At 49.2% G+C, this 25,494-nt stretch overlaps 1 protein-coding gene across 7 annotated transcripts in view; it reads left to right on the top strand.

Moving 5' to 3' along the window:
• SLIT2 (slit guidance ligand 2) overlaps positions 1-24,435 on the top strand; it is a 352,220-nt gene extending 327,785 nt beyond the window's left edge. For 5 of the 7 annotated variants that reach the window (XM_072738007.1, XM_072738005.1, XM_072738003.1 and 2 more), the window contains 7 exons: positions 3,008-3,145; positions 3,244-3,484; positions 4,758-4,888; positions 15,538-15,692; positions 21,045-21,336; positions 21,522-21,733; positions 22,631-24,435. In XM_072738007.1, coding sequence (XP_072594108.1) covers positions 3,008-3,145; positions 3,244-3,484; positions 4,758-4,888; positions 15,538-15,692; positions 21,045-21,336; positions 21,522-21,733; positions 22,631-22,872 — 1,411 coding nt within the window. In that variant the 3' untranslated portion in view covers positions 22,873-24,435. The remainder of the gene's footprint in view (positions 1-3,007; positions 3,146-3,243; positions 3,485-4,757; positions 4,889-15,537; positions 15,693-21,044; positions 21,337-21,521; positions 21,734-22,630) is intronic. The other 2 variants (XM_072738006.1, XM_072738002.1) reach the window with 2 other exon arrangements.
• Positions 24,436-25,494: the final 1,059 nt, after the last annotated feature.

The raw sequence follows: 25,494 nt of genomic DNA, 5'->3' as shown, positions 1-25,494 counted from the left end.
AACCGATATTATCATTTCTCAGAGGAATTTGTCAGGAAAGCACGTGGCTTACAGAACCGCTTACCTGCCGTGCAGGTACCCGTGGGCTTTGTGCAGTGCGATTTTAAGCTAAAAAATTCATAGGACTTCATGGAAACCATTAAAAAAATGAGAGGATTTGTCTTCAAAAAGACCACTCCTCAGTCCAGCATCTTCTGTTACCACCGATTAACTTACACTCTCAGAAATGCATCTTCCTGGATTGCGGGTTAGCGGACTCGCTCGGGCAGCCCGTTGTTTTCAGCAGCAGTTTGGGAGCTTGTTTTGTAGCCGTATGTAGTTCAGCAGGAAGCAGGTGAAGTCCCAGTGTCCGCTGCTCCATATTACAAATTAATTGCAAATTGTGGGAGAAGAGGGGTGCAAAAAAAGACGATGGCCTTAAAAACCCAAACCATATGAAGCTGCTCAAGAGAGTCCCTCCTGACAAATGTTGTTTGGGCAAACCGTATTGTCTCTTCAACTTCATTTTCTTGTTACTGAGCTAACAGAGCTGGCTTTACTTTTCTTGCTTTATTATAGACCTCATAAATCTCCTAAATTGCTTTGAGGTATTTTTAGACCGTGATGTGCCATAAGCAGTATTTTCAAGCATGCGTCTTCCTTAGTCAGCGGTTGGGCTTCTCCACAATATATCTCACAGTCTCTGCCTTCCTCCTCCCTCCTTGGGAGATCATAGAGTTGAGGGGATGTGATAGGTTTTATTGATAATACAAACCTTGAGGAATTCTTTTGTTTGTTTGTTTTTTGCTTTTTTTTTTTTTTTTTTACCTTGAGGAATTCTTTTTTTTTTAAATTTTTTTATTTATCTATGATAGTCATACAGAGAGAGAGAGAGAGAGAGAGAGAGAGGCAGAGACACAGGCAGAGGGAGAAGCAGGCTCCATGCACCGGGAGCCTGACGTGGGATTCGATCCCGGGTCTCCAGGATCGCGCCCTGGGCCAAAGGCAGGCGCCAAACCGCTGCGCCACCCAGGGATCCCTACCTTGAGGAATTCTTAATTAAATACTTTCTTCTGTTTCGAAATTTGATGTGAGGAGCAAGAGGAAGACAAAAACAAAACAAAACAAAACAAAAAAAAACAAAAAAAAAAGTTGGTCATAACAGGACTGCAGTTCTGATGGGCTCGAAAAATAGTATTTGTAGAGAAGAGACTATAAAGCAGCTCTTAGCCACTGGTGGTGAGAGTGTGGTTCTCCTATCTTTTGCTTTGATTTCTTGCCTCAGATAAATAATTCAGGGAGTTTCAAAGCATTTCTTCTTTCTTTTAATGCGTGGCATTTCAGCGGTTCTGCTCACATTAACACCGAGGGAAGCTCTCTCCCCAGACGTTGTCCGTCCATCCGAGGATGTGTATGGCCACTTAAGACCCATTTAACCCCAGACGTGCTGTTTACTCCGCTCGCTTAGGATTTAGTATTAGAACCACGGGCTCTAGAGCAAGCGAGCTTCTGCAGTGACCTCATTTTATTTCCCAGTTCACACATGCAGAGCCCAACGGCTGCTCTCCTTAGAGGCCATACACCCCCATTTATTTTAATTCATCAGCCCTCGGGTAACTCTTAAATCCTGATTTTGCATTTTTCAGAGAAAACCTCGGTGCTCGGTCATGTCCACGCATTCCCTTGGGCATTTTTAATTATCCTCATTCATTTAAATCCGAATGGCCTCCTGGAAAATTAGTCAAGACGAAACCACAAAGAGTTTTAGGGGATTATGAAGACCTGATAGAATCCTCCTACCTACCCTATTGATCATGCATTACATATCAGACGCACATTCTCTTACAGACGGCGGTTTTATTTAATCGTTTAGCAACCCATGAGATGGAAATTACCTTGTACCGTGGTGAAGACACAAACACCTCGGAAGCGTAGGCTGGTCAAGACCGCAGGCATGTAGGGATGAAGCCATGGTCCTGACCTGGTCCTGACTGCAAAGTCCAAATTCTCTAAAGCTGAATAAGCTGTCGTTCCCTGGTTTGCTTTTTTTTTTTTAAGTCGGTGACCCCTCTCTTAAGCCCCAAACAGAAACACCCGTGGAAGCCTGACGTGTAGAACCGATAACCCAGCGCAGGAGAGTGTTGGGGAAGAGAGGAGGGAGGCAGGAGGCCGCGGGGCCGCCTTCCCTCCTGTGGCCCCTTCTGGCCGCAGAGCAGAGTTCTGCTCAGGCCCTGCACCTGCCACGCTGCCTTCCCTCGGCCACTGTAGGGCGCTTCATCCTCCAGTGGTTAGAAGTCGGGCCCTGCTGCCGGATGGGTGGGGGTCGCAGCCCCGGCTGTGGCACGGACGCGTTGGGCGCCCTGGGGGAGGCCCCTGAGCTTGTCCTTCCGATGCTCCCCGTGGAGAGGGAGTCCGTGGGCCCACATGTGGGCGGGGGACAGCGGGCCTGGCATGGGGGCAGCACTGCAGGGACACCCGGCTCCCCCACCAGGCTGGCGCCACCCCTTCCCTGGGGCCTCCAGACTGAGCACGGGGAGGGCTGTCGGCGGGCGGACTCGGGCCGCGTCCAGTCTGACATCTCAGGAGATGGTCCCGTAGCCCTTTGCGTTCCGCTTGTTCGAGTGAATTAAAGCGAATGAAGACAGGACGGGGCAGGCGGGGGCACGGAGGGAGGGGGCGCTGGGCAGGAGGAGGAGGAGGAGGGCAGCGAGTGAGGGGAAGGGAGGCCGCAGGAAGGAGGCTGCTGGCGCCCCATGTCCCCGCGGGGACGTGCGCCCGCCGACCCCTGACAGAGGTGACAGATGCGGCCGGGGCCCGGGGAGCTACCGGGCCTGTTGCTTCCGAGTTTCGCGTTCTCGGCCTCAGTCACAGCTGATCTCTCCAGCGGCAGAGCCGAGGCCAGGCCGCCCGCGTCCGCGGACCCCGGGGGCTCCCCGGAGGCTGTGCCACCTGCCACTGGGTGGAACAGCCCGGCCTCACGTACCGTGGCCCCGTGGGGTTTGAATCCGTGTCCCGCTCGCGCCCACAGATGCGACTGCACGCCGGGGTACGTGGGCGAGCACTGCGACATCGACTTCGACGACTGCCAGGATCACAAGTGTAAAAACGGAGCCCACTGCACGGACGCGGTGAACGGCTACACGTGCACCTGCCCCGAAGGCTACAGGTAAGGGGGCGGCTCGGGCGGGAGCCGCGGCGTCGCCCCGCGGGCCTCGGCCCCCTGGGCAGCTGGTAAGCGCCACGCACGTCTGTCTGTCCCTTCAGCGGCTTGTTCTGTGAATTCTCCCCGCCCATGGTCCTCCCGCGCACCAGCCCCTGTGACAACTTCGACTGTCAGAACGGGGCGCAGTGCATCGTCAGGGCGGGCGAGCCAATCTGCCAGTGTCTGCCCGGCTACCAGGGGGACAAGTGTGAGAAGTTGGTCAGCGTGAACTTCGTGAACAAAGAGTCGTACCTTCAAATTCCTTCAGCCAAGGTCCGGCCCCAAACGAACATCACCCTGCAGGTAAGCGGGGGCCCAGCTGCCTCACCCTGAGCCACTTGCAGCTTTAGGTGCTAGACGCCCCGAGTGGTTCTTAGCGGCTGACCTCACGCCGCAGGGAAACGCTCTGCGCGAGGAGCCTTATTCTCTCCAACACTTGTATTCCTCTTTTTTAAGGTTTTATCTCTATCCATGAGACACGGAGAGAGAGGGAGGCAGAGACACAGGCAGAGGGAGGAGCAGGCTCCCTGCAGGGGGGCCCGATGCGGGACTGGATCCCGGGACCCTGGGGTCACGCCCTGGGCCGGTCACACTCCACCGGGCGGCCCCAACATTTACATTTTTCAAAACCAAATGGGAATCAGGGATTTTTATTCACTACTTGGTTGTGAAACACAGAGACGGAGCCCAACACAATGCATGTTTGGGGCTCTGCTGAAGGCACCTTGTCCCTTTGTTTCTGTGACTCTGAGTTCAGGCTCTGCCGGGGGCGAGAGCTCTGCTAGAAGGAGCCCCAGGTGAGGAGGGCGCGGGGGAGGCCACAGCCGGCCGGCACCTGGCCACTCGTCCCCCGGAACCCTTAGGCGGTGACATGAAATGAACAAACCCAGGTTTTACGGTGACACTTTCCACTGAACCACCTTGTCCCTTAGTGCAAGTCGCTGAGGCCCCCAAGGAGGTGAGGCCGCAGGGGGCATCCCGGATCCGGGCCACGGGCCACCTGGGGCCGCGCGTTGCTTTCATGTAGGACAACTGTCGCGGTGCGTCGGGTGTTCCGAGGACATCAGCTGGTCCCAGGGACGCGGCCGCTCCCGAGAGGGCAGTTGGCCTGGGCATGGGGCAGGGGTGCGGTGATACGGGGTATCCAGCGGGGCTTGGGTCACTCCTACCTCCTACTGACTTGGTCCTTTAAAACCTCAAAAAGGCCAAAAAGTAGGAGAAAACCGGAGCTTGCCTCCCCCCCGCGCCGCCCCGGTCTTGCCAGGACTGTGAACAGAGGCAAAAAGACCGGGGACGTGAGACCTGCCGGCGGAGCAAGGTTGGCGCCTCCAGCGCCGCCTCCCTACGTGCCTGTGACTACTGTCCCCGAATTCTTCTGAATTTATTCGCATCAGCGTCGTTTAGAAACAGGTCACCTCGCGAGTCACCGTTTCTGCGCGCCTTGCATTGCGACCTTCTCAGAGCGAAAGGAACAAAAATGAATAAGCTCAGGGCAAAAAGCTTCACCCAGCAGGCTTGTCCCTTGCTGGTGAGGGGGGCGGAGTGCGCTCCGCTGACGCCGGGTTCCTTCCCCCAGATCGCCACCGACGAAGACAGCGGGATCCTCCTGTACAAGGGCGACAAGGACCACATTGCCGTGGAGCTGTATCGGGGACGGGTGCGCGCCAGCTACGACACCGGCTCGCACCCCGCTTCTGCCATCTACAGGTGAGCATCTCGGTTCCTGGTGCAGGTGAGGACGCTTCGGGCCCTGTGGCCGCCTGCGGTGCGGTCCTGGCGACGAGGGAGTGATTGGGCCGCGGCGGCCTTCACCTTCATGACCTGTGTCCCGCGTAGGTGCCTGGCGGAACAGGTGTCACACCCGAGAGGGCCTTACACAGAGGTTGGTGGGGCGAGGCCGGGGACGCAGGATACGGCTACCCCCCCGCCCGGTGCCCGATGGGGTGACGGAGGCCCCAGTTGGGGAAATGCACGCTCAGCGTGGGATTCGGGCCAGGACGGCCTGGCAGCCGCTGTGACCTTCCGTGAAGGGGCGCAGTCCGTCCTCGCAGAAGGAACCAGGGTTTTAAATACCCAGCCTCACTCTTCTTCCACCAGGCGGTCCCCTGCCCGTGTTCCCATTTGCCCAAATCAGATTCCGGGGGGAAAAAAAAAATGAATCCGCTGATTGTAATAATGCAATTTGCTGGTGAGCCTCCCAGGGCCGGGGCCGGGCCAAGGCAGGTGGAGAGGAGGCCTCGAGAAGTTGCAAGGTACCCAGCACCGTGAGTCATTCAACATCAGCTTTTATGCAACACGTACTTGTTGAGCACCTACTGTGTGCCAAGCCTTAAGAAACAAAGCCCCAGCTCTTAGGGAGATTGCGCAGAAAGAGCCCGGCGGGCCACCTCCGGCACGTAATTGGTGACGCTCTTTCTTCTGGAAGTCTTCTAATAATGTAGTGAGGATGATGGCATTTTGAAGATATGAAAGGAGCAGTATTCACGGGGCGTGGATGCTGCTGGAAATGTGCTTCCGGCGTAAGTTAACCCCCAGAGCCCTCTGCTGGATCTCAACACCAGTTCGCCGCCGTCTTAGAGACAAGTTGCCTAGTTGATTTGTTCACCCGTAGAAATAAGTGCCACCAACTAGAGCGAGGCCACAGAGTCATACACGGGCCGTGGGTTTTCAGGCAGGTAGCGTAAGTGAGCTTAGGCCGGTTGCGAGAGAAGAGCATGTTCCCGTCGTTTTACTCTTGAAAAGATCTGACTTTTTGGACTTGCGTAATAGCTTCTATTATAAACAGCCTTGGTGTTGGCAACATACGAGGAGCGTCTGTGTCTGGAGTGAACTAAAAGCAACCTTTTTGTCAAAACCAGGGCCAGGCTGCGTCTACCCAGTTCTCCCTGAAGGCTGCCACGTTGGGAATGTGAGCCCCAGTTTTACCAGAACTCCTGTTTTTGCAAAGAAAGGCATAAATCTGTTTAAAGTATTCCATCCTTTGTATTGATCCACATTTTTTTAAAAAATACCATATGTGGTGAGCGAAATGCATCTCTAAGCCAAACCTGATTGGCCACAAATTTCAGGCCATTGATTGGGACGTGAAGTTGGAGATCCTGGCCTGCATGGTATTGGTGTTTGTATTGATGCGCTTCGGAAGCCTTCACACCCTGTTCGATCCTTTATAACAGTTCCAGGAAAGTAGATGCCGACGGTAGCCATGAATGGAATTCAGCACGTCCTTGTGGTGGTGAGCTAACCCGCTTGGGAATATTTAGAGCATGGAAGCAGACACATAATTACTGGTTTCCAAGTGGAATACAAATTTCATCCCCAAATGGTGATAAATTAATGCCAGTGTTTTAGGCATGGCTGGACCTTAAATCATATAGCCTCAATCTGTTTCAGCCCATCAAAAAGTCTCGCGATATTGATTTTTGTGGTTCATTTTTGTTTTCTACTTTTCTCTTTTGTTTTACTTTTTTGCAGCCAAAGAGCACAGAACTCTCAGAAACCACAGTAAAGTTTTCTGGGGTTGGCTTATGAAGGCTAACTATAAGCATAAAATACGCTTTAAAATATTCCTAGATAAGTCGTAGAAAATCACATGATTATATCACAATGAAGAGCTTTTTTTATATAAATTTATTTTTTATTGGTGTTCAATTTGCCAACATATAGAATAACACCCAGTGCTCATCCCGTCAAGTGCCCCCCTCAGTGCCCGCCACCCAGTCACCCCCACCCCCTGCCCACCTCCCCTTCCACCACCCCTAGTTCGTTTCCCAGAGTTAGAGCTTATTTTGAGTTTCTTTTCTCTCTCTTTTTTTTTAAGGTTTTATTTATTTATTTTACACACCGACAGAGAGCACAAGCAGGGGGAACAGCAGGCAGAGGGAGAGGGAGAAGCAGGCTGCCTGCTGAGCAGAGGGCCTGAGGTGTGGGGGTTTGGTCCCAGGACCCTGGGATCATGACCTGAGCTCAAGGCAGATGCTTATCCCACTGAGCCACCCAGGTGCCCCAAGTTTATGTTCTTACCATTTTTGCCTAACAGTAGAGCATACCATGTGACGTTTACAAAAAAGAATAATGCCCCATGATACACGTATCGTCATGAACCAGAAGTCCACTTCTCTGCTTGCAGATCACCTCATGGCGACACCTGTTGTGAGGTCCAGGGAAAGCACAGTTGTTTGATCGATTCTTGCTTTTTTTGCTTTATGGCACAAGAATCATGAAGCATCACCCCGTTATGTTTAAGTAAAAGAAAAGCAGCAATTACCTAGAATTCAAATAGATGATTGATTGATATGGATTACATACATATATGTGTGTATATTATATATAAAAATATATTCATCCTCTACTGTGGACTAGGAAAAAATGCTCCTGTGAAATAGAAGCTATAGAGAACGACTAAATCATTTCAACACACTAGGAGACTCGAGGATTTGACAAGTGAAAATCATAGTGGCTGAGATATGTGTTCAGATCTGGGCTTGGCCAATTACTAGTGGATAAATTTGGATAAATTTGGAGCAGATAAATGATCTTTCTGTGCCTCAGAAATCCTATCTGTAAGTGGCAGTACAGTACGTGGCCAGTAAGGGACCCAGTACGGTTGCTCTGTGTTTGAAATTCCAGACTCCGCTCCCTCCTCACTCTTGTCCTCACATTGTCTCCATTCTCACCTCCCTTGTAGCAAGACGAGAAGATGTTTCTGGTATCTCTTTCTGGAGAATAGCAGAGGAATTGAAACGTCTATCTTCTCTCCTTATCCCATAAAGGATTGCTTACAATGGCAGTAGAGGGCCATTTGAAAATAACTATCCAGATGATAAAAACATTTACTCCCTGACCTGTGAAAACCCCTTCTGGGAATTTATGCCACAGATATACTGGAAGACCATTGCCGTGTGCACATATCACTGCGGCATTGCTTGTAAAAACAAAAGTTAGGAAACAGCCCTCGTTTCTATCTAAATAAACTATGCTACATCCACACAATGGGACGCGCTGTTAAAAAGTAAAGGGAGGGAGGGGCAGAAGGAGGAAGCTGAGCAAGCTCTCCATGTATGTACGGTATTGAAAGATTTTCAAGGTATTTTGTTCAGTTCAAATTAAAAAAAATAAAATAATAAAATAAAATAAAATAAAATAAAATAAAATAAAATAAAATAAAAAAAGGAAGCCAGATCAGGAGCAAAGGTGGGTAAATATATATTTTTTTCATTTCCATGTATTTGCATACCCAAAAACTAGGAATAGAGAGGAAAGGGGGGTGGAAGCAAGATTCGTGCATGAGTAGCACTTTACGTGATGTTGATTTTTGAACCGTTTGAATGTCATTACCACTCAAAACTGAAAACTGAGTAGAAAAGAGCAGGTGCTCTAAAGACAGTCTGCCTTGACTCCAGTCCCAGCTCTGCCATCCATTAACCGTGGGCCAGGAGTAAATTGCCTACGTTCTCTGGGCCTCACCCGCTCTATGGGTAGAGTATGTCATTGTTCCACTGTTGCGGGATTGTACTAGAATTTTATGATTTTATACATGAAAAAAATCTTTAGGGCAACACATATCAGATAGTAAACAGCACTAGCTGTTGGGATCATAACATTAGATTGTCCAAAACATAGTTCATTTCCTTTGCTTCACCCAAACGCGTGTCCCTGTCGCATTCTTCATTTCATTGAGAGGCATCACCATCTTCTTGAGCATCATTAGTGTAATGGACTTATTTTGATCTTTTTCTTTCCTTTCCCTTGACCTTGAAATCTGTTCCTAGTCTTTACTCTCCTCCTACTAATTTTCTGGCTTTTATCCAAATGCCTCTGACCTTGCCCAGGACTTAATAGAGTGTGATCTCTGATGACAGGAATCAGTTCTCCATCATCATAGAAAAGCCCATCAGTAACACTGTTGCCATCAGCTTCCATGAATTGCTTAATAATTATTTCGTTTGGTTGAATCAAATGCTCAAATCTTGGTGTGCTTCCACGTTACATAACCTTATCAAAAGTGTAATAGTGTCTTAAAAGGGAGTATTTTTTACATAATCTTACACCAGAGAATTTGTTCAGTTGAATTGCATGATTTTATGTTATATAACATTTAATTTAGTGAAAACTTATTTTCCAAATTATGCATTCTTTAACGTGCTACTGGAACGTTGCATATGGGAATAATTTTGTGTTTCAGGTGCATCTTTTCAGGTTAATCTTCAACATGGATGGAAATGGATTTTACTTTAGTAAATGAAATCTGATGAAATTATAGGAAAATAATTATCCATTAACTTATTTCAGCATGATGTTTTGGGTTTAAAAGGCTTCATTTTAGATGTCCGTGTCTTAAATGAATGATATGAGAACCTTTATATTGTGGACTTATGTCCAGAGAGTGTAGCTACCATAGCTTTAAGGTGTTTAAGAAAACCCAAGATGTAGTCATTATTCCCTTTTCACAGAACGGATGTAGCATGCACATTTTCTCATTTTATTTCTTATAGAAGACCGAGATTTCTTACAGACACTCAGACTGCTAACCAGGCCAGCCCTGCAGGCAGTGATGCGAAGCTGCTGTTTCAAACAGCGTGCATCAAAATCACCTGAAAAGCATGTTAAAGAACAAATTACTGGTCCCCCTCTCATTTCTGATTCAGATCTTGGATAAGCCCCCAAACGTCCATTGCTGCAAGTTCCCATGTGATACTCTGGTCCAGGGGCCATAACGTTAGATTGTCCAAAACGTTAGATTGTCAATTGTCCATTGACAATTTGAGAGCCACTTATGTAAAAGGAATATGACTGAGCTGTGCTCTGAAAGCCGATAGTGTGTGTCTCTCCCCAGGTCCAAATTCCATGACTTCCTGCTTGGAGTTGGCCTTGAAACCAGCTGTGTTGGGAAATAGGTCCACCACGGAAGTCAGCAAATGCTGCAAGTCCAGGCTCTTTTTCCTATTTCAGAAAGCCAGTTGTTACACATTTGCCAGCACCCTGGCGTCTGAGGAATCAGCAACAACAGAGATGACTAAGCTACTTAACGAGTGAATGAAGTACAATATCACACACATGCCTGATTTCTCTAGTGCTTACAGAAGAGCCTAAAAAGGGACCTGGTAATAATGCCCTCAGAAAGAGATGGGGTGTAACGCGTTTTATTTTCTCAAGTAGGCTAGTAATTACCCTTCAAAGTGACTTTTTTCCCATCTAAATAGAAACTTCTAAAAAAGTTAATAAAAATGGTATGCTTCATTCTTTAGATTCAGATTAATGTAATTTTCCAAACCAGACAGCTTCTTTGGAAACATGGTCAACCACTGTTTGAAAATGAGGAAGTCAGGCTTCCAGTGATGGAGCGAATAAGTCACGGGATAGAAGGCACAGCATAGGGAATAGGGGCAGCGGTACTGCTGTCGCGTCGTGTGCAGACAGATGGGAGCTACACTTGGGGCGAGCACGGCGTGGTGTTGGGAGTTGCTGGATTACTGTTTTGGACACCTGAAACTAATGCAATACTGTGCGTCAACCAGACTTCAATTTTTAAACATTAATTATTTTTTTAAAGTGAGGAAATGAGATGAACCATCTAATGAAGGTAGAGGACTGGGCCATGCACTGGACAGGTTCCGTGTTTAGGGAACAATATAACAAAGATCCCAGGACTTTTCTCTGCCCATTGTTAGGTTTAGTTGGCCCCTGGGTTATGCAATTCACAGATTTACATTTAAAAAAACAAAAAAAAAAAAAAAAAAGGAAGAAGAGGAAGGGGGACAAGGTGGAAGAGAATGAGTCTCATTGGAGAGAAAAACAATAGAATCGAGGAGGTGTCATTTCCAAGAAAAACACTCAGCCTTTTTGATGCGCCCGCCCTTATGGGAAGGCGGCACTGTTTACCAGCTTTGTAATGTTGAGCAAGTTCCTTCACCTCTTGGGGCTTCCATTTCCTCCTCTAAGCAATTGGAATCATACCTGTTTTCCACATGTGGTTGGGAGAATTGGAAATAACAAAAGCAAAGCCCCTGCTGTCGTGCTAGGCACAGAGTAGGCTCGCAGTAATTGGTGATACTCCTGGTTTATGGCTATTCTCGATGCTCACGTATCCAGATAATGAAAAATAAATGCAAGTGTTACTGCCTTACATGTATGTTCAAATGTACAAGTCCCTTTTTATATTAGGGCATTTTTATTTAAATCAGGCAATTTGCCTTAAAAGCACTTATTAAGATGTAAGTTTACTTGATCCATCGATTATGTTGTAAAAACATCCTTTTTAATTGCACCTGCATTAAAACTTTTAATCCCCTTGACCTCCTTTTCCTTTTGATTTGAATAGGTAGGCAGGGAAATTTTGCATCACCCTCCCCACTTCACAGATGAAATATCCTCATCCGAGAGAGAACCAAAATGAGATGCCCAGTTGAATTTGTCTGGTGTCTGACTCCCATTCCATTGTCCACATTATGCCAACAGATAAACTTGAAATTTTTAAGATGAAAACGTAGAGCTCACATAGGCCAAGTGAACTGTTTATTAAGCTACTGAAGTACCTTCAGATTTATGCTGGAGACAGAATTATAAAAATGCTGTTGTTGACATGTCCTGCATAAAGAAAGAAAGAGAGAAAAAGAAAGGGAGGGAGGGAGGGAAGGAAGGAAGGAAGGAAGGAAGAAAAAGAAAGAAAGAAAGAAAAGAAAGAAAGAAAGAAAGAAAGAGAAAGGAAAAGAAAAGAAAAAAGAAAAGAAAAGAAAAAAAAGAAAGCAGAGGCAAGTTAGAGCCCCTCTTCATTTAAGGCCTGAGTTTCTTTAACTCTTTTTCTGTAGCAAACCACAAGACTTAGTTGAGTAACTGCTTTGCATTCGTACATCCACTTACAAATTCAAGAAAACAAAATCTCAGCTAATAGGTACGCGGAGTAAAATTAAATACATAATAATAGTAATAAGTTCAGCGTACATTCCCAGGGGAAAGGCTCAAATGTTAAGTGGTTCACTTGCAACTCTCGTGAGTCATCAAATATAGAGTTCCCTAGGGAGTCGTGCAAGAGGGTTTATCAATACTTCTCAGGAACCAGAAAGATGTTGTGCATCATGAGCAGACGGGTAGGGAAGACCGTGATACACTGTAAAATCGACGATGGCTCAGTGGTATCATATAACAACTGGTGTGTCCGCCACTGCTTTTATTTTTAAGGTTAAATAGGCAAAGGCATTGTGGACATCCCTGATTAACCTCATGCTTTAGAAAGCAACATCAAACACCAATTTAGAATATCCTAAGTTCTCAAAAATTCTCTTCAGACCCATACACACACGCTATCACCTTAAAACATGAAGAATCTAACCTGTTAGATTATTAATCTAATAATAATAGATAATAAGTATTGTAATCTAATAATAATAATTGTTGTAAAATGTTAATTTTATAATACTTATCTGCCAGAAGGCCACGGTGAGGCTTTATTTAATTCCAAGGAGATATAAATGGAATCGAGTTTAGTGATAACTCTTGTCAAGTTCAAGAATGATCAAATTAGACTTCTAGAGCTTCAGGGAGGAAAAAAAAATCTAATCAGTCTAAGTCTCACTTATAATTGGGAACACAGAATCCATATCTACGTTTGAAATCTATATACTTTATATACATTCTCATTACCTTCAAACTCTTATAATTTTTTTTCAATTCTGTGATTTCTGGTAAATGAACCAATTTGTGCAACCATCATATAAGGTTATGTTCCATAGAACTTTATTCTTGGGCTCCTTGAGAGAAAAGTCACCTATTAAAGGCTTGTTAGTGGTAAGAACACATGCCATATGTGTAGTATGAGGTACTTTGGGGGCTTTTTATTGTAAAAGTGATGCATAATAAATAAAAACGTGTACTCTAGAAAGAGAGATCACAGCATCAAGTCTCTTTAGCCTCTGTCTGTGCCACCTGGAGTCCTTGTGTCCCCTAAGTGCCCAGTTGTTAGGGCCCCTGTGATTCTTGATGAGCTAAGACATGGAAAGTTCTTAGAACACTACCTGGCCCCCGGTATGTGCTGTGCAAATCTTTGGTCTTAGTATCTGCATTTCCCTGACCAGAGAAAGATGACCTGAAATCGCGCTAATCCAACGTCACACATCTAATGAGACCTAGGACAGGCTGAGCAAGATTTATCTCCCACCATTTCCTTCAGGATATGGCTACTGAAAAATCCAAATTTGTAAACAAAATGCATATTTTAGATGGCCTTCCCTAAGTATGCTTGAAGCCTCTTGACTATCTAGAACTATAATCCAGTTAGTATTACTAAAAAAACTATATATTATTCTTCACAAATCTCTCTTATATTTCATTTACTTGACATATATCTATTGGAGCATCTACTACGTATCAAAACTCTACTGGATGCATTAAGGAATACAAAGATAAGTAATACCTGGCTCCTTGGCTCCTGTTGTCAAGTAGCTTACACGGTCATACTGCATCAAACCACTCTCATTCGTGATGACATGCCAGGATTGATTGTCTAGGACTGACGTATGACCCAGAACCCATTTTCTACTACAAATGGGCCTTTTCTTTGCAAATGTAAAGGAAAAAAGGAGGCCCCCTTATTATTTATGATTTAGTCAAGGTCAGTGTTCATAGAGCAGTCGTATAAAACACTTACATGTTGTATATGATCATGAGGGGAAAAGCAATTGGTCACCACTCTCTCTATATATATCTTCATTTTAATAAAATATTAAAATACTTTTTTATAGTAAATACTTAAAAATAATAAAATACTTAAAACTTTTAGTAACTTGAGCTCCCCAAAGGAGTTACTCTATTTCTGCCAGTCTTTAGCATTGTTTTATGATTAATATCAAAAATAAAGCTAACTAATTTCTTCCTGAATATGCTGAAAGGATTCTGGATTATTTGTATGATGACAGTGGTGGTGGTGATGGTGATACTAATACCTAACACTTGGCTCTTTCTATATAATGGAGGCTTCTCCCTGCACTTTAAAAAAAAAAAATCCTTTCATACAGCCCTCCAGTTAATCATCAGAGGGAGAAATATTTATTAGCATTAAAAGAAGAGAAGACTGAATTGTATAAGCTATCAAGTAACTTAGCTAAGGTCAGACATTTCATTAATGCAAGGCCAGGATTCAAATCCGGGTTTCCCTGACTCCAAAGTCGATATGCTTAACCATTAGTTGACATCACCATCCAGTCTATTCCCTTTGAAGACGATCCTATTCAAGCCCACCAACAGCTGGTGTTCAACTTGATTGAGTAAACGATTTTCATGTTGTTTCCTCTGTTGGTCTTACTGGTATCAAATGTTGAGGTAATTAAATCAGTAGGTGGTAAAACTGTTGATCGGCATATCTAATAATTATCATTTTTAAAAAAGTGATACCTGAGACAGGTTATCAAACAAACATCCCTGTACATGTGGACTCTTGCTACCACTGCTTAAGACTAGAGACGACTTCAGCTGTTTTCACAGCTCTGCAGAATGGTTTATACTGTGGTCAAATCACAAAAACCTTTTTATTCAGTGTCGGCAAACAAAGGAATATTATCAGACCCCCGTGGTGAGAACCCTACAGAAATGTCAATACATTTTTCTGTTACTTTCCAGGCTCACCCTGTTTGCAAATTTAAGTATCAGCTCCCAGAAGTTTAAACCATCATCTTACGTAGGGGATACTAGGTAGTCACAGTTCCTCTATCATGTGCTCCCGTCTTTTTTTCAGTCTTCCTAGTCAATATCCCGGTATATTAGCTCCTTAATAGTCACCATTTATTTTTGACTCCAACTTCCATTTCGCCATATTTTGCCTCCATGGTGAGAGGTAAGTATCTTCCTGACACTGTCGCGTATCGACCCCGTTTCCTTCACTGGTCCCATGCTCATGTCTGCCTGCTGGTAACCCCCGTGTTAGGTTTACAACCACACTTCAAAACCATAGAGCACCTTCCAGCTAATTGCACCCAACTTCATCTTATTTTCAATCCCCATTTTTCATTTACCACATCTTCTTAATCCTTTTGTTTTTATCCATTTTGTGAATTTCCATTAGCCCTCTCAAGTTTTAGAATGACCGTTAGACCTGTCCCTGGAAAAATATGACCGGACAGTGATTAAATGTACCATTTCCACTTCTCCCGATGGGAAGACAAGCTTAATTTGTATCCATTCCTAAGAAGTAGAAATTGATTATGCCTCGGGAAATACCTCCTATTTTTAAATCAGCTGTCGGCCTTTATCTTTATTAATGCTAGAGAGACATCTTTTCCTAAGAAGCGTTTATTGGAGTTTGTAGTTTAACTTCTTTCTGTTAATAAAAAGAAAACTGAACCGTCAGCTAAATTACTTTTTCTTTGTAGCGTGGAGACGATCAATGATGGAAACTTTCACATTGTGGAACTACTTGCCCTGGATCAGAGCCTGTCCCTCTCCGTGGATGGAGGGAGCCCCAAAATCATCACCAACTTGTCAAAGCAGTCGACTCTGAATTTTGACTCTCCGCTCTATGTAGGAGGTAAGCTGTGTTCCAAATTCAGTGGGTCCCCAAACCGTGTGACTCTCATCACAGACTGATTCTGAAATTGTTGATCCCTGGCCTCATGGCCGTTGACCGAGAGTGATCAATCACTGAAAGACGGACAGCAACGGTAGAAAAGAAAGAGCCCGGGATGCGTAGTAAGGGACCTGTTTGTGCCTGCCTCACCCTATCAATAACCAAGGTCATGGTTGGACAGGTTCTTGTGGTTCTTAATATGATTGCACAGTGCCCATCAGCAACAGCCAAGCAGGAAATCTTGAAGAAAAAGTAGAGATTTATTACTTACAAGACCTGAAGGTTATACGGCACACCTGTGGCCACACAGCAAGGTGTTAGGGGGAGAGAGAGAGGAGAGAGAGAGCACACGTGTGACAGCAAGCACTCATGGGCCCGGGTGCTGCTTTTATTGCATCAAGGTGGGGCTATCATAGCTTCCCATTCCAGATGGTCTGTGCTACCCGTTGCCAACTCGTAGATGATAGGTTGATTATTAACAAAATTGAGTGATGAGTAAATGAACAAATGTTATTAAATGCACCACTTGCATTGGGGCGGCAGGAAGGACCTCTGGTTAGCTAAGACCTTAAGGGGAATGAACAAGACAGCGGGTTGGAAGTGTGGACTAGGGGCTGGAATGACAGAGTGAAGATTCTGGACTTGATCTGTAGCCAATCAGAAGGCAGGTGAGGGGCAGGTAAGGCACGGCGGTGTGGGCGGTTCTGAAGGAGCCCAAGCGGAGGGAGGGCTTTCCTCCGTGGGGGGCGGGGGGTCACCTGTAAACAAGGGGTACAGAATTTCAGTTTTCAGGCAAAGGAGCAAGAGCGCGTGTGCTGTTGAACTGAGTTGCACAGAATTAAATCCCTTTGCGTTGAGGTGAATTGATAAAATTAACTCATTTTACAGAGAAGTAAGCTAAAGTCCTTGTGCAGCGGGATCCCTGGGTGGCGCAGCGGTTTGGCGCCTGCCTTTGGCCCAGGGCGCGATCCTGGAGATCCGGGATCGAATCCCACATCGGGCTCCCAGTGCATGGAGCCTGCTTCTCCCTCTGCCTGTGTCTCTGCCTCTCTCTCTCTCTCTCTGTGACTATCATAAATAAATAAAAAAAATTAAAAAAAAAAAAGTCCTTGTGCAGCTTGGGGTAACGGACTTGCTCCGCAGGGCAGGCGTTTTCACAGAGTTTCCATTCTTTCCTGCCTTGGGATCCCTTATATTTATGTCATCCCTTCAAAGACTCCCTTGAAAGCATCTTTGGGATTGTCCTGGAAGTCCAGAACGCCTTGGTTTTTTTTTTTTGTGATTTTCAGCAGCAGAAGGTCTTAACAGTCTGAGAGAACTTTGACTTTTTAGGAACCATGAAAGATGTTGGATCAGCTCCGTAAGTGTTGTCTGGCGCTGCCACATTGCTGGGAGCTGGCTTGACACACGCCTACAGTTTGCCGCGTCGGAAGAGAAATACGGCTGCTTCTCGGGCATCGGCGAGGGGGGCAGGCCATCGAGGAACCACCGTGGGTCGTAACGAAAGTGTTGCGTACCATGTCTGCTCAGCAAGGCGACGGACTTAACTGCTTCGTGGGAATCACAGCCATGAGACTCCTTGGAAAATAAAAGCCTCCACCTCTTGCCGGCGATGCCGGTAGCAGCCACGTCGGGGTGGGTAAAGCAGGTCGCAGGGGCCTGCGGTCTCAGAGAAGAGGGACCGTACCCCCTGAGCGCACGCCGGGCGTCCAGCACCCTGCTGCTTTGGCCGTCGTCATGATCCTCCCATCCGAGGAGGGACTTGAGGAAGTGGGTACGATTTTTTTGCATCATAGTCCCGAAGGGACAGTCGCGAGGACTTGACGAAACTTGCCCAAGTCCACAAAGCCATGAAGTTATAGAGACCTCGCTTGAGTCCAGGTCTGGTCCCTCTGACCCCAAAGCCATCTATCTGCATTGCCACTCACCTTTCCACATAGAGCAGAAAGGGAAGCAATCTAAGTTTTGCGGCTTTTTGTTTATTTCTGGGCTTGTCCCTCCTTGATGTATTGTGCTTTCATCAGAAGCCACTTCACTGAATCTGTTAAAACCCCTTTACGATGCCCGGGGGAGTGGGGGGCACCTACAAAATGGGAGTGTGTACCTCAAAACATTTCTCAAGAAAAGAAAAAGAAAAAAAAAAATTTACATTCCAAATGGAAAAGGGCCCATCTCTCTAAGGATAGAGGGTCTGGAAGATTCCACATAGCACGTCTGTCCATCCAGGCCTGAGGGAAACCACTTCCATTCTGGCCTCACTGCCACAGAACATATTGGGCCCATTTCCTCCCAGATCAGAGACCCGAACTGAGGGTAATTCAAATTAAAAAAAAAAAAAAAAAAAGGCGATGTAATCATAAGACCACAGCCCTGGATCCTGGGTGGCAAAGGCCGGAGAAGCTGAGTCAGCAGAAGAGAGGGAGGTGGCGATGCTCACTGTTTTCTCCGACTTTGAAGACGGGCCAAGGAGGACGGCGAGCCCCGGGTCCGCCTGCAGAACAGTCCCCCCCCCAAAACGGAGCAGCTTGACCCACGGCCCCTTCTCAGCTGCCGGTGACCGAGGCTCGACTGCACGCGAGACAGCGCCACTGCGTGCTCGTCGGGGGATGGTCCAGCCAGAGCGCATCACCCAGCGGACTTTCTTTTTAAGTTGGAGTTGCCCGCGGAGGCCCCTCCGTGCGTCACAGATCCGCTCCGATGGCCACCCCGGGACGACCTCAGTCTGGGCACTTGATCCCATTACTGTCATTCCCAAATACGTAAAGCTTAAGGCCAACACCGCTCTCCCGGGTTACCTGTCGCTTGGTAGATTGAATTCCTGCGGTGGTCCGCGGCACGGACCAGAGGGAGGGCAGAATGCAAACCCCCAGCGACCGTGGCTCTATCCCGATGGCCAGCGAAGACCCCGGGGCCCTCGTCAGAGGCGTGCGGCGCGCGCGGGAAGGCCGGCTCCCATCCTGGCGCTTGACGCTAAGGCAGCCGGTTGGACGGAGGTGCACGGAGGCCGCAGCAGCTCGTCACCTACACGAGCACAGTCGGGCCCGACCGTTCCTCAGCGTTACGTCGGGGAACTGAGGGAGCGCACCCCACCCGCTTCGCCCTGCGGCGGCCCTTCACCCGTGCTTACCCCTGACGCGCGCAGGGGTGTACTGGTCGCTGTCAAAATAAGATACTAAAGAGAGTTTGGGGGCAGCCCGGGTGGCTCAGCGGTTTAGTGTCTGCCTTCAGCCCAGGGCATGACCCTGGGTCCGGGATCAAGTCCCGCGTCGGGCTCCCTGCATGGAGCCTGCTTCTCCCTCGGCCTGTGTCTCTGCCTCTCTCTCTCTCTCTCTCTCTCTCTCTCTCTGTATTGTGTGTCTCTCATGAATAAATAAAATCTTTAAAAAAAAAAAAAAGTTTGGAAGTTCTTTAATGTCAAAAAAAAAAAAAAAGACCATCCCAGTGTGGACTTAAAAGTCTACACATTTATGATGAACTACGGGTCTGATGAAATTAGAAGCGCTTATCCCAGGACGAGGCCTGTGCTTTCTGGGAGTGGCTCATCCCCACAGCAGCCCCATTTCCAAGGCCGGACAGACGCGGACTGAAAGTCTGAAGTCAGGGAACTTCGAAGCCGAGGACCAGGGAGCACGTGGCGTCAAAGGCAGCCAAGCTACGTGGTGACGTGTGGATTCCTGCACCGCGGCCCGTCCTACCCGTCGGGCCTCAAGTGGGAAGGGCACGGGGCCTTCTGACCCGGACCTTTGGTGAACCTTACGTGTATGACGCACATGGACACAGCTCTCGGGCCCACGCACTCCTGCTACGGGTGAGGAGGCGAAGTCCCACGATGGTTGGAAGTTAGTGGCCCTCGTGCCCAGGGACCAGCAGTAGAGACCTGGCCCTCCCGCCCGCCCGGTGGTTTGTCCGCCCGCCTGCGTGATAGTGGCGCCTGCGGGAAGCCGGCCAGTGCTCCTCTGGATAGAGAAGGTGACGCTGCCACGGGCAGGCCCCGCGAGTGCCGTGGGTCCCGGGCTTCACGACCCAGCAACCCCCCGGGGACTGAGAGTGGACACCGCCCCAGCCTGTGCCCTCCGGCCATCGCGCGGGGCCCGGGCGCAGCGAGGGTGCACGTGCGGGGACACGGGCCACCCAGGAGGCCTCTGGCTCCCCGCCCTCACCCCGCTCACCCCGCTCACCCCGCTGCGGTTGGAGGGCTGCCTCGTGTAGGATCCTATCCAGGGGCGATTGCAGGGCCTGGCGTGGGCCGTGGAAAGATTCCGCAGCTTTGCCAATGGAAGGTTCCCAAAGGACCGTCACCAGTGGAACTTCTGCACACAAAGACCACAGAGTCTGTTTTCCGAGGACTTTCTCTCGTGCTCCTGAGTTCTTGGCACACGAGGGCTTCGCGCTCAATTAGCAAGAAAATTAAAATGACGTGAATGAGGTGCTGCCGTGATAGGAACCGCGGGGGGGTTTCTCAGAGGCCGACAGCCACGACTGGGCTCAGGATGTCGCCAGCGGTGAGCTGGACCACTGGGCTGGGGTGAGAGGTCACTGGGAACCCAGCTGCCACCCCCTAAAGGCAGATGGACTGAACCGTGACCCCAGCGGTCGTGAGGTCCTCTCATGCGCCCGTCTGCAGCCTCACCCTACTGGGTGGCACTGAGCGTGTCCCGCACGTGGGCACCGGGTCTCCTGGAGCTCTCGGCTCCCGGGGTGCGTGTCCAGGATGAAGAAGCGGGTGGAGACAGGTGAGCGCAGATCTCCCGGATTCCTCATCTCGCCTTGAGCCTTGAGGTCTGCTTTTAGGTTTCATATCTTTTTTTTTTTTTAAGATTTTTATTTATTCATGAGAGACACAGAGAGGCAGAGACAGGCAGGGACTCGATCCCAGGACGCCAGACTCACGCCCTGGGCTGAAGGCAGGCACCCACCCGCTGTGCCACCCAGGGATCCCCCTAGGTTTCATATCTTTATGCTCCCGTGTCGAGTTTTATTTGAGATAAATGTTAAAAATCGGAGATTGGCCGCCGGGGAACTTGGTTCTTTATTCTGCTTGTGCATCAGCATTGCCTGGAGCGTCTTGCACAGGACACATGCAAACAAAGAGCCCCTCCCCCGACCCCCCACCCAGATGACCTGATGACGTAGGCCTGGGCCGAGCTCCCCGGCATCAGTGGTGCTTCAAAGGCCTCGTGCCTCTAAGGTGCAGCAGGGCAGAGACCCTGCAGCCGGCAGGTGACCTCTGGTTGCCCTCGGACGCTCGCCCTGCCCCCCCGCAGTGGCTGAGCCCCCCCCACCCCCCAGCACTGACGCCCTGTCCCCACGCAGGCATGCCCGGGAGGAACAACGTGGCCGCGGCCCTGCGCCAGGCCCCGGGGCACAACGGCACCAGCTTCCACGGCTGCATCCGGAACCTGTACATCAACAGCGAGCTCCAGGACTTCCGCCAGGTGCCCATGCAGACCGGCATCCTGCCCGGCTGCGAGCCGTGCCACAGGAAGGTGTGTGCCCACGGCGCGTGCCAGCCCAGCAGCCAGTCGGGCTTCACCTGCGAGTGCGAGGAGGGCTGGACGGGGCCCCTGTGTGACCAGAGGACCAACGACCCCTGCCTCGGGAACAAGTAAGTTCCAGCTGCCTGCAGCCTGCACACACACCTCAGAGCCAAACCGGGGGGCGGGGGGGCAGCGGGGGGAGGGCGAGAAGGGGGTGAGCCCTGGGGGCCCCTCGTCTGCGTGTCCCCATCGCGCTCTTCCGTTGCGGGCGCCAGCCTCACGCGCTTCCACCCCGGCCCCCTGCCGCCCGCAGATGTGTGCACGGCACCTGCTTGCCCATCAACGCCTTCTCCTACAGCTGTAAGTGTCTGGAGGGCCACGGGGGCGTCCTCTGCGACGAAGAGGAGGACCTGTTCAACCCCTGCCAGGCCATCAGGTGCAAGCACGGGAAATGCAGGCTCTCGGGCCTGGGCCAGCCCTACTGCGAATGCAGCAGCGGGTACACGGGGGACAGCTGCGACCGAGGTAAGCCGACCCACCTGGGCGCCAGCCTGTGAAGCAGGAGCCCCCCACCCCCACCCCCACCCCCGGAAAGAGCGAGAGAGGGCGTGCACACGCGGGGGAGTGATCTGGGGAGCCCCGGGTCTGCGCACGGCTCCCCGTTGGTTTCTCAGCCGCGCGAAGGCACAGGGGGGGACGGCCCTGAACCTCCACGCAGCGGCCTGCGCGCGTCCCTCCACGCGGGGAAGCCCAGTCTTTCCTACAGCGCCCGCCGCTCGCCCGCTCGCCCCTTACCTGCACCTGCTGCCCCCGTCCAGCTCTGTGGCGCAGACAGGGCGCTCCTAAGTGCGCTCGGGCTCTGGGACAGGGTCCCCTTTGACCGTGGAATCGACTGATTGATCCGAGTGGGCGGGGGGGGGGGAGCGGAACACGCCGCCCTCGGGGCCCACCTTTCTCCTTGTCCTTCGTCCGCGTGGCCAGACGCGCCCGGCCTCCGCTGGCCGCCTTTCGTTGTGCGCGTGGCAGGGACAAGACCAGAGGAGCGTGCCCATGGACGCTTCTAGCAGATGCCTCTTTTTGAACTAGTTCAGACGAGGGTAATTTGTGAGGTTAGTGGGACGTGCCTTGTACGAAGTAACAGATTGAACAATACGGCCCCCCGGCCCGGTGCAGCCGATGGCACGCGCTCTGGCCCGGCCCCGTGGTAGAGCCAGCAGCCGTGGGCTGCGGACGGGCGGAAGGCGCGTGCTTCTGCGGTGAGGGGGGACAGGCAGGAATCCGTCCCCCGTCCGGGCCAGCCCGGGCGTTTACGGTCCACGCGCATAGTGGGCGCTTGGCGGACGGCCAGGCCAGGCCCGCGCAGCTGTCGAGGAGCCGCGGGCGGCGCCCCTGACCACGCGTGGGCCTCTCGTTCTGTCCTAGAAGTGTCCTGTCGGGGCGAGCGCGTCCGGGACTACTACCCCAAGCAGCAGGGCTACGCGGCCTGCCAGACCACCAAGAAGGTGTCGCGGCTGGAGTGCAGGGGCGGCTGCGCGGCCGGGCAGTGCTGCGGGCCGCTGCGGAGCAAGCGGCGGAAATACTCGTTCGAGTGCACGGACGGCTCGTCGTTCGTGGACGAGGTGGAGAAGGTGGTCAAGTGCGGCTGCAGCAGGTGCACCGCCTGAGCGCCGCCCGCGCCCGTGCCCTGGAAGCGGGCTCCCCCCGCGGCCGCGGACTAGTAGACGCTTCAGAGTGGAGATATTTGAAATATATTGTAAAATACAGAACAGACTTATTTTTATTATGAGAATAAAGACTTTTTTTTCTGCATTCGGGAAAAGAAAAATGCATTGAACTAACGCTTCCCCGATGCGAGGGAAGCATGGAGAGAGCGCGAGAGCGAGAGAGAGCGAGGCCGACCCACCGACCCGCAGGAGGCACCAGCACGACGGGCAGCATCGCCCCCGCGGGGTCACCCTGGCAGCGCTGGAGGCCACAGGAGCTCGGGGCCGGGCCGGGCCGGGCTGCGCCGCCGCGACCTCGCCCGGGCCCTGGACCCCGTGTGCCCTCGTTCACGTCTCTGTGGTTCGTGAGGACAGACCGAGCACGTGTGTGTGTGTGTGCATGAGGATGCGAGGCCGAGGAGCGGAACTCTAGAATGCCCAGAACGGGCGTTTTGAGAAATATTTTGTGCGAAATAGTGTCCTGAAGACCTGGGTTCTTTCCGTGAGAGAGATGGGAGTGCTCGAATAAGTTTTACCTTCGTTTTACACGTCAGCATGTTAGCAGAAGAAGCACACAAAAGTGTTTATCTACCGTTTTCCAGTATTAATTTTTTTGTAATATAAATGATAAAGGAGATGATAAAGAACCAATAGATTATTGATAAATAAATTAGTAATAATATGAATTTTTGTTTCTATGAGTTCTAAACAGCCCTATACAGTATTCAGTTTCAATGAGAAATATTTATTGTATCAAAGTACATTGTACTTAACATTTTAGGCCATCCTTTTACTGTCTCTCAATGCTTTAATATATATTAATTTATAATTGTCCTGATATTTTTGTATATTTTTCAAACTTAAAAATCAGGATTTTCGGGTTTTGTTTTTGTTTTTGTTTTTGTTTTTTTGGCAATAGTACTAACCTAGGGTGTTATCTTGGGATAAATACGTGTTGGTCTGTTTGTTTACCTTGACATCTGACCACTGGTGTCACCGACCTACTGGCCTCATTCAGGACACCTGCAGAGAGTATGTAAAGTCTATGTGTGAGACGGTCATTGTACAGAAAGAAGTGGCCCGGCCCTCTGCAGCATGTCCTCACAGAACAGAAACGGTGTGTAGCAATGGACACTAGAAAGGTAGATATTTTACAAATTAATATTTCCTTGACATTTTTTGCCCTTTTATTGGGGGTGGGGTGGGGAGAGAGAAGGCTGTAATGTCAAGAACTGTGATTTTTTTTTTCCCCAAACAATAAAGCTCCTTGATTACCTTAATGTCCCCATGTTAACATGTTTGCTGCTAAATTACGATGTAGAGTTGATAATGATTTAGAGTGGACTGTGCTCTTCCCTTATTAAAATCCCAGGGTACCCTGTGACGATGCAGATGTTTCCTTCCAAAATCTTTTTTTACACAGAAAAATTAGATGTACATGTATAATTCAGTGTGCTTTGTCTTTCTCCAGACTAATATCAGTTATACTACTGATGTTTGTAAATTAAACAGATATTTACTTCACTAACAGCTTGGTGATTTTTCTTAGAAATTGCAAAATGGGTAGAGTCCACTCCTTAAGAATTTCTTTTCTTTTTCCAGTAGTTATCGTTGGTATTTTATTTTAAATTCAACTTCCTGACATATAGGATAACACCTAGTGCTCATCTCATCGTGTGCCCTCCTCCGTGCCTGTCACCCAGTTACCCCATCCCCCCCTGATCAGAGTGACGCAGAGAGGACAGGGAGGGAAACCCAGATCGCGTTGTTGACAGCAGTTGTACGACTAGTGTATTGTCACGTCGGGACTTTGGAACGGCCACTTGAAAGAGATGGGTAGGAGAGTGCATCCTCTGCTATGAGAAAAGTACATATTCAACTAATGTCTTCCACAAAAATTATAAGGTGAAGCCGGACTAAACCCCACACGGTATTTTTATTTTTATTCGCCTTTCCCCTCAATTAGAACCAGATGGCAAACCATGAAAGACAAAGTGCCTTTCTTCACAGGCAAGGGCTAGAACAGGGACACAGCACGGGCCCCGTGGAATGTCATTACTTAAGCACCATGCTCAGACTTCATCATTTTCCTCTAAGAAAATCGTGTACGTGTGCACACGTATGCGTACACACACGCCCAGACACAGATGTCCGATCGTTTATTTGTTTTTGTTTAAAATGTCTCTATTTTAATTGTACGAATACTATATAGTCTTTGCCAGACATTTATTTGTTCCCACTGGTGGTTTCATTTTTTTCAAGGACCGGGAATCACTCATTAAGCAAAGAAACATCTGCAAAGGTAATAGGAGTTAGATTTGTGTTTGTAGGCGTGTGCTGTCTTCATGGCCACTATTTCTGAGGGTTTGCTGTATGCCAGGCAGTGTGACAAAGGCTTTGTCTGAAATATCTCACTCTTCTCTCACTACCTGTGGGATCACCGGGCTCCCATTTGACACAGGCATTAAAGAGCTCAAAGAGGGAAACGCTGACCACAGGGTCCATGTTCAAGAGATAAAGGTGACATCCTCTACCAGGGGACTTGTAAACCCCACAACCTTACTCCACAGCACAACCCTTCTT

The sequence above is a fragment of the Vulpes vulpes genome, chromosome 14 (assembly GCF_048418805.1).
Source record: "Vulpes vulpes isolate BD-2025 chromosome 14, VulVul3, whole genome shotgun sequence".
NCBI lineage: Eukaryota > Metazoa > Chordata > Mammalia > Carnivora > Canidae > Vulpes > Vulpes vulpes.
This window is presented reverse-complemented; position numbering and strand designations above follow the sequence as displayed.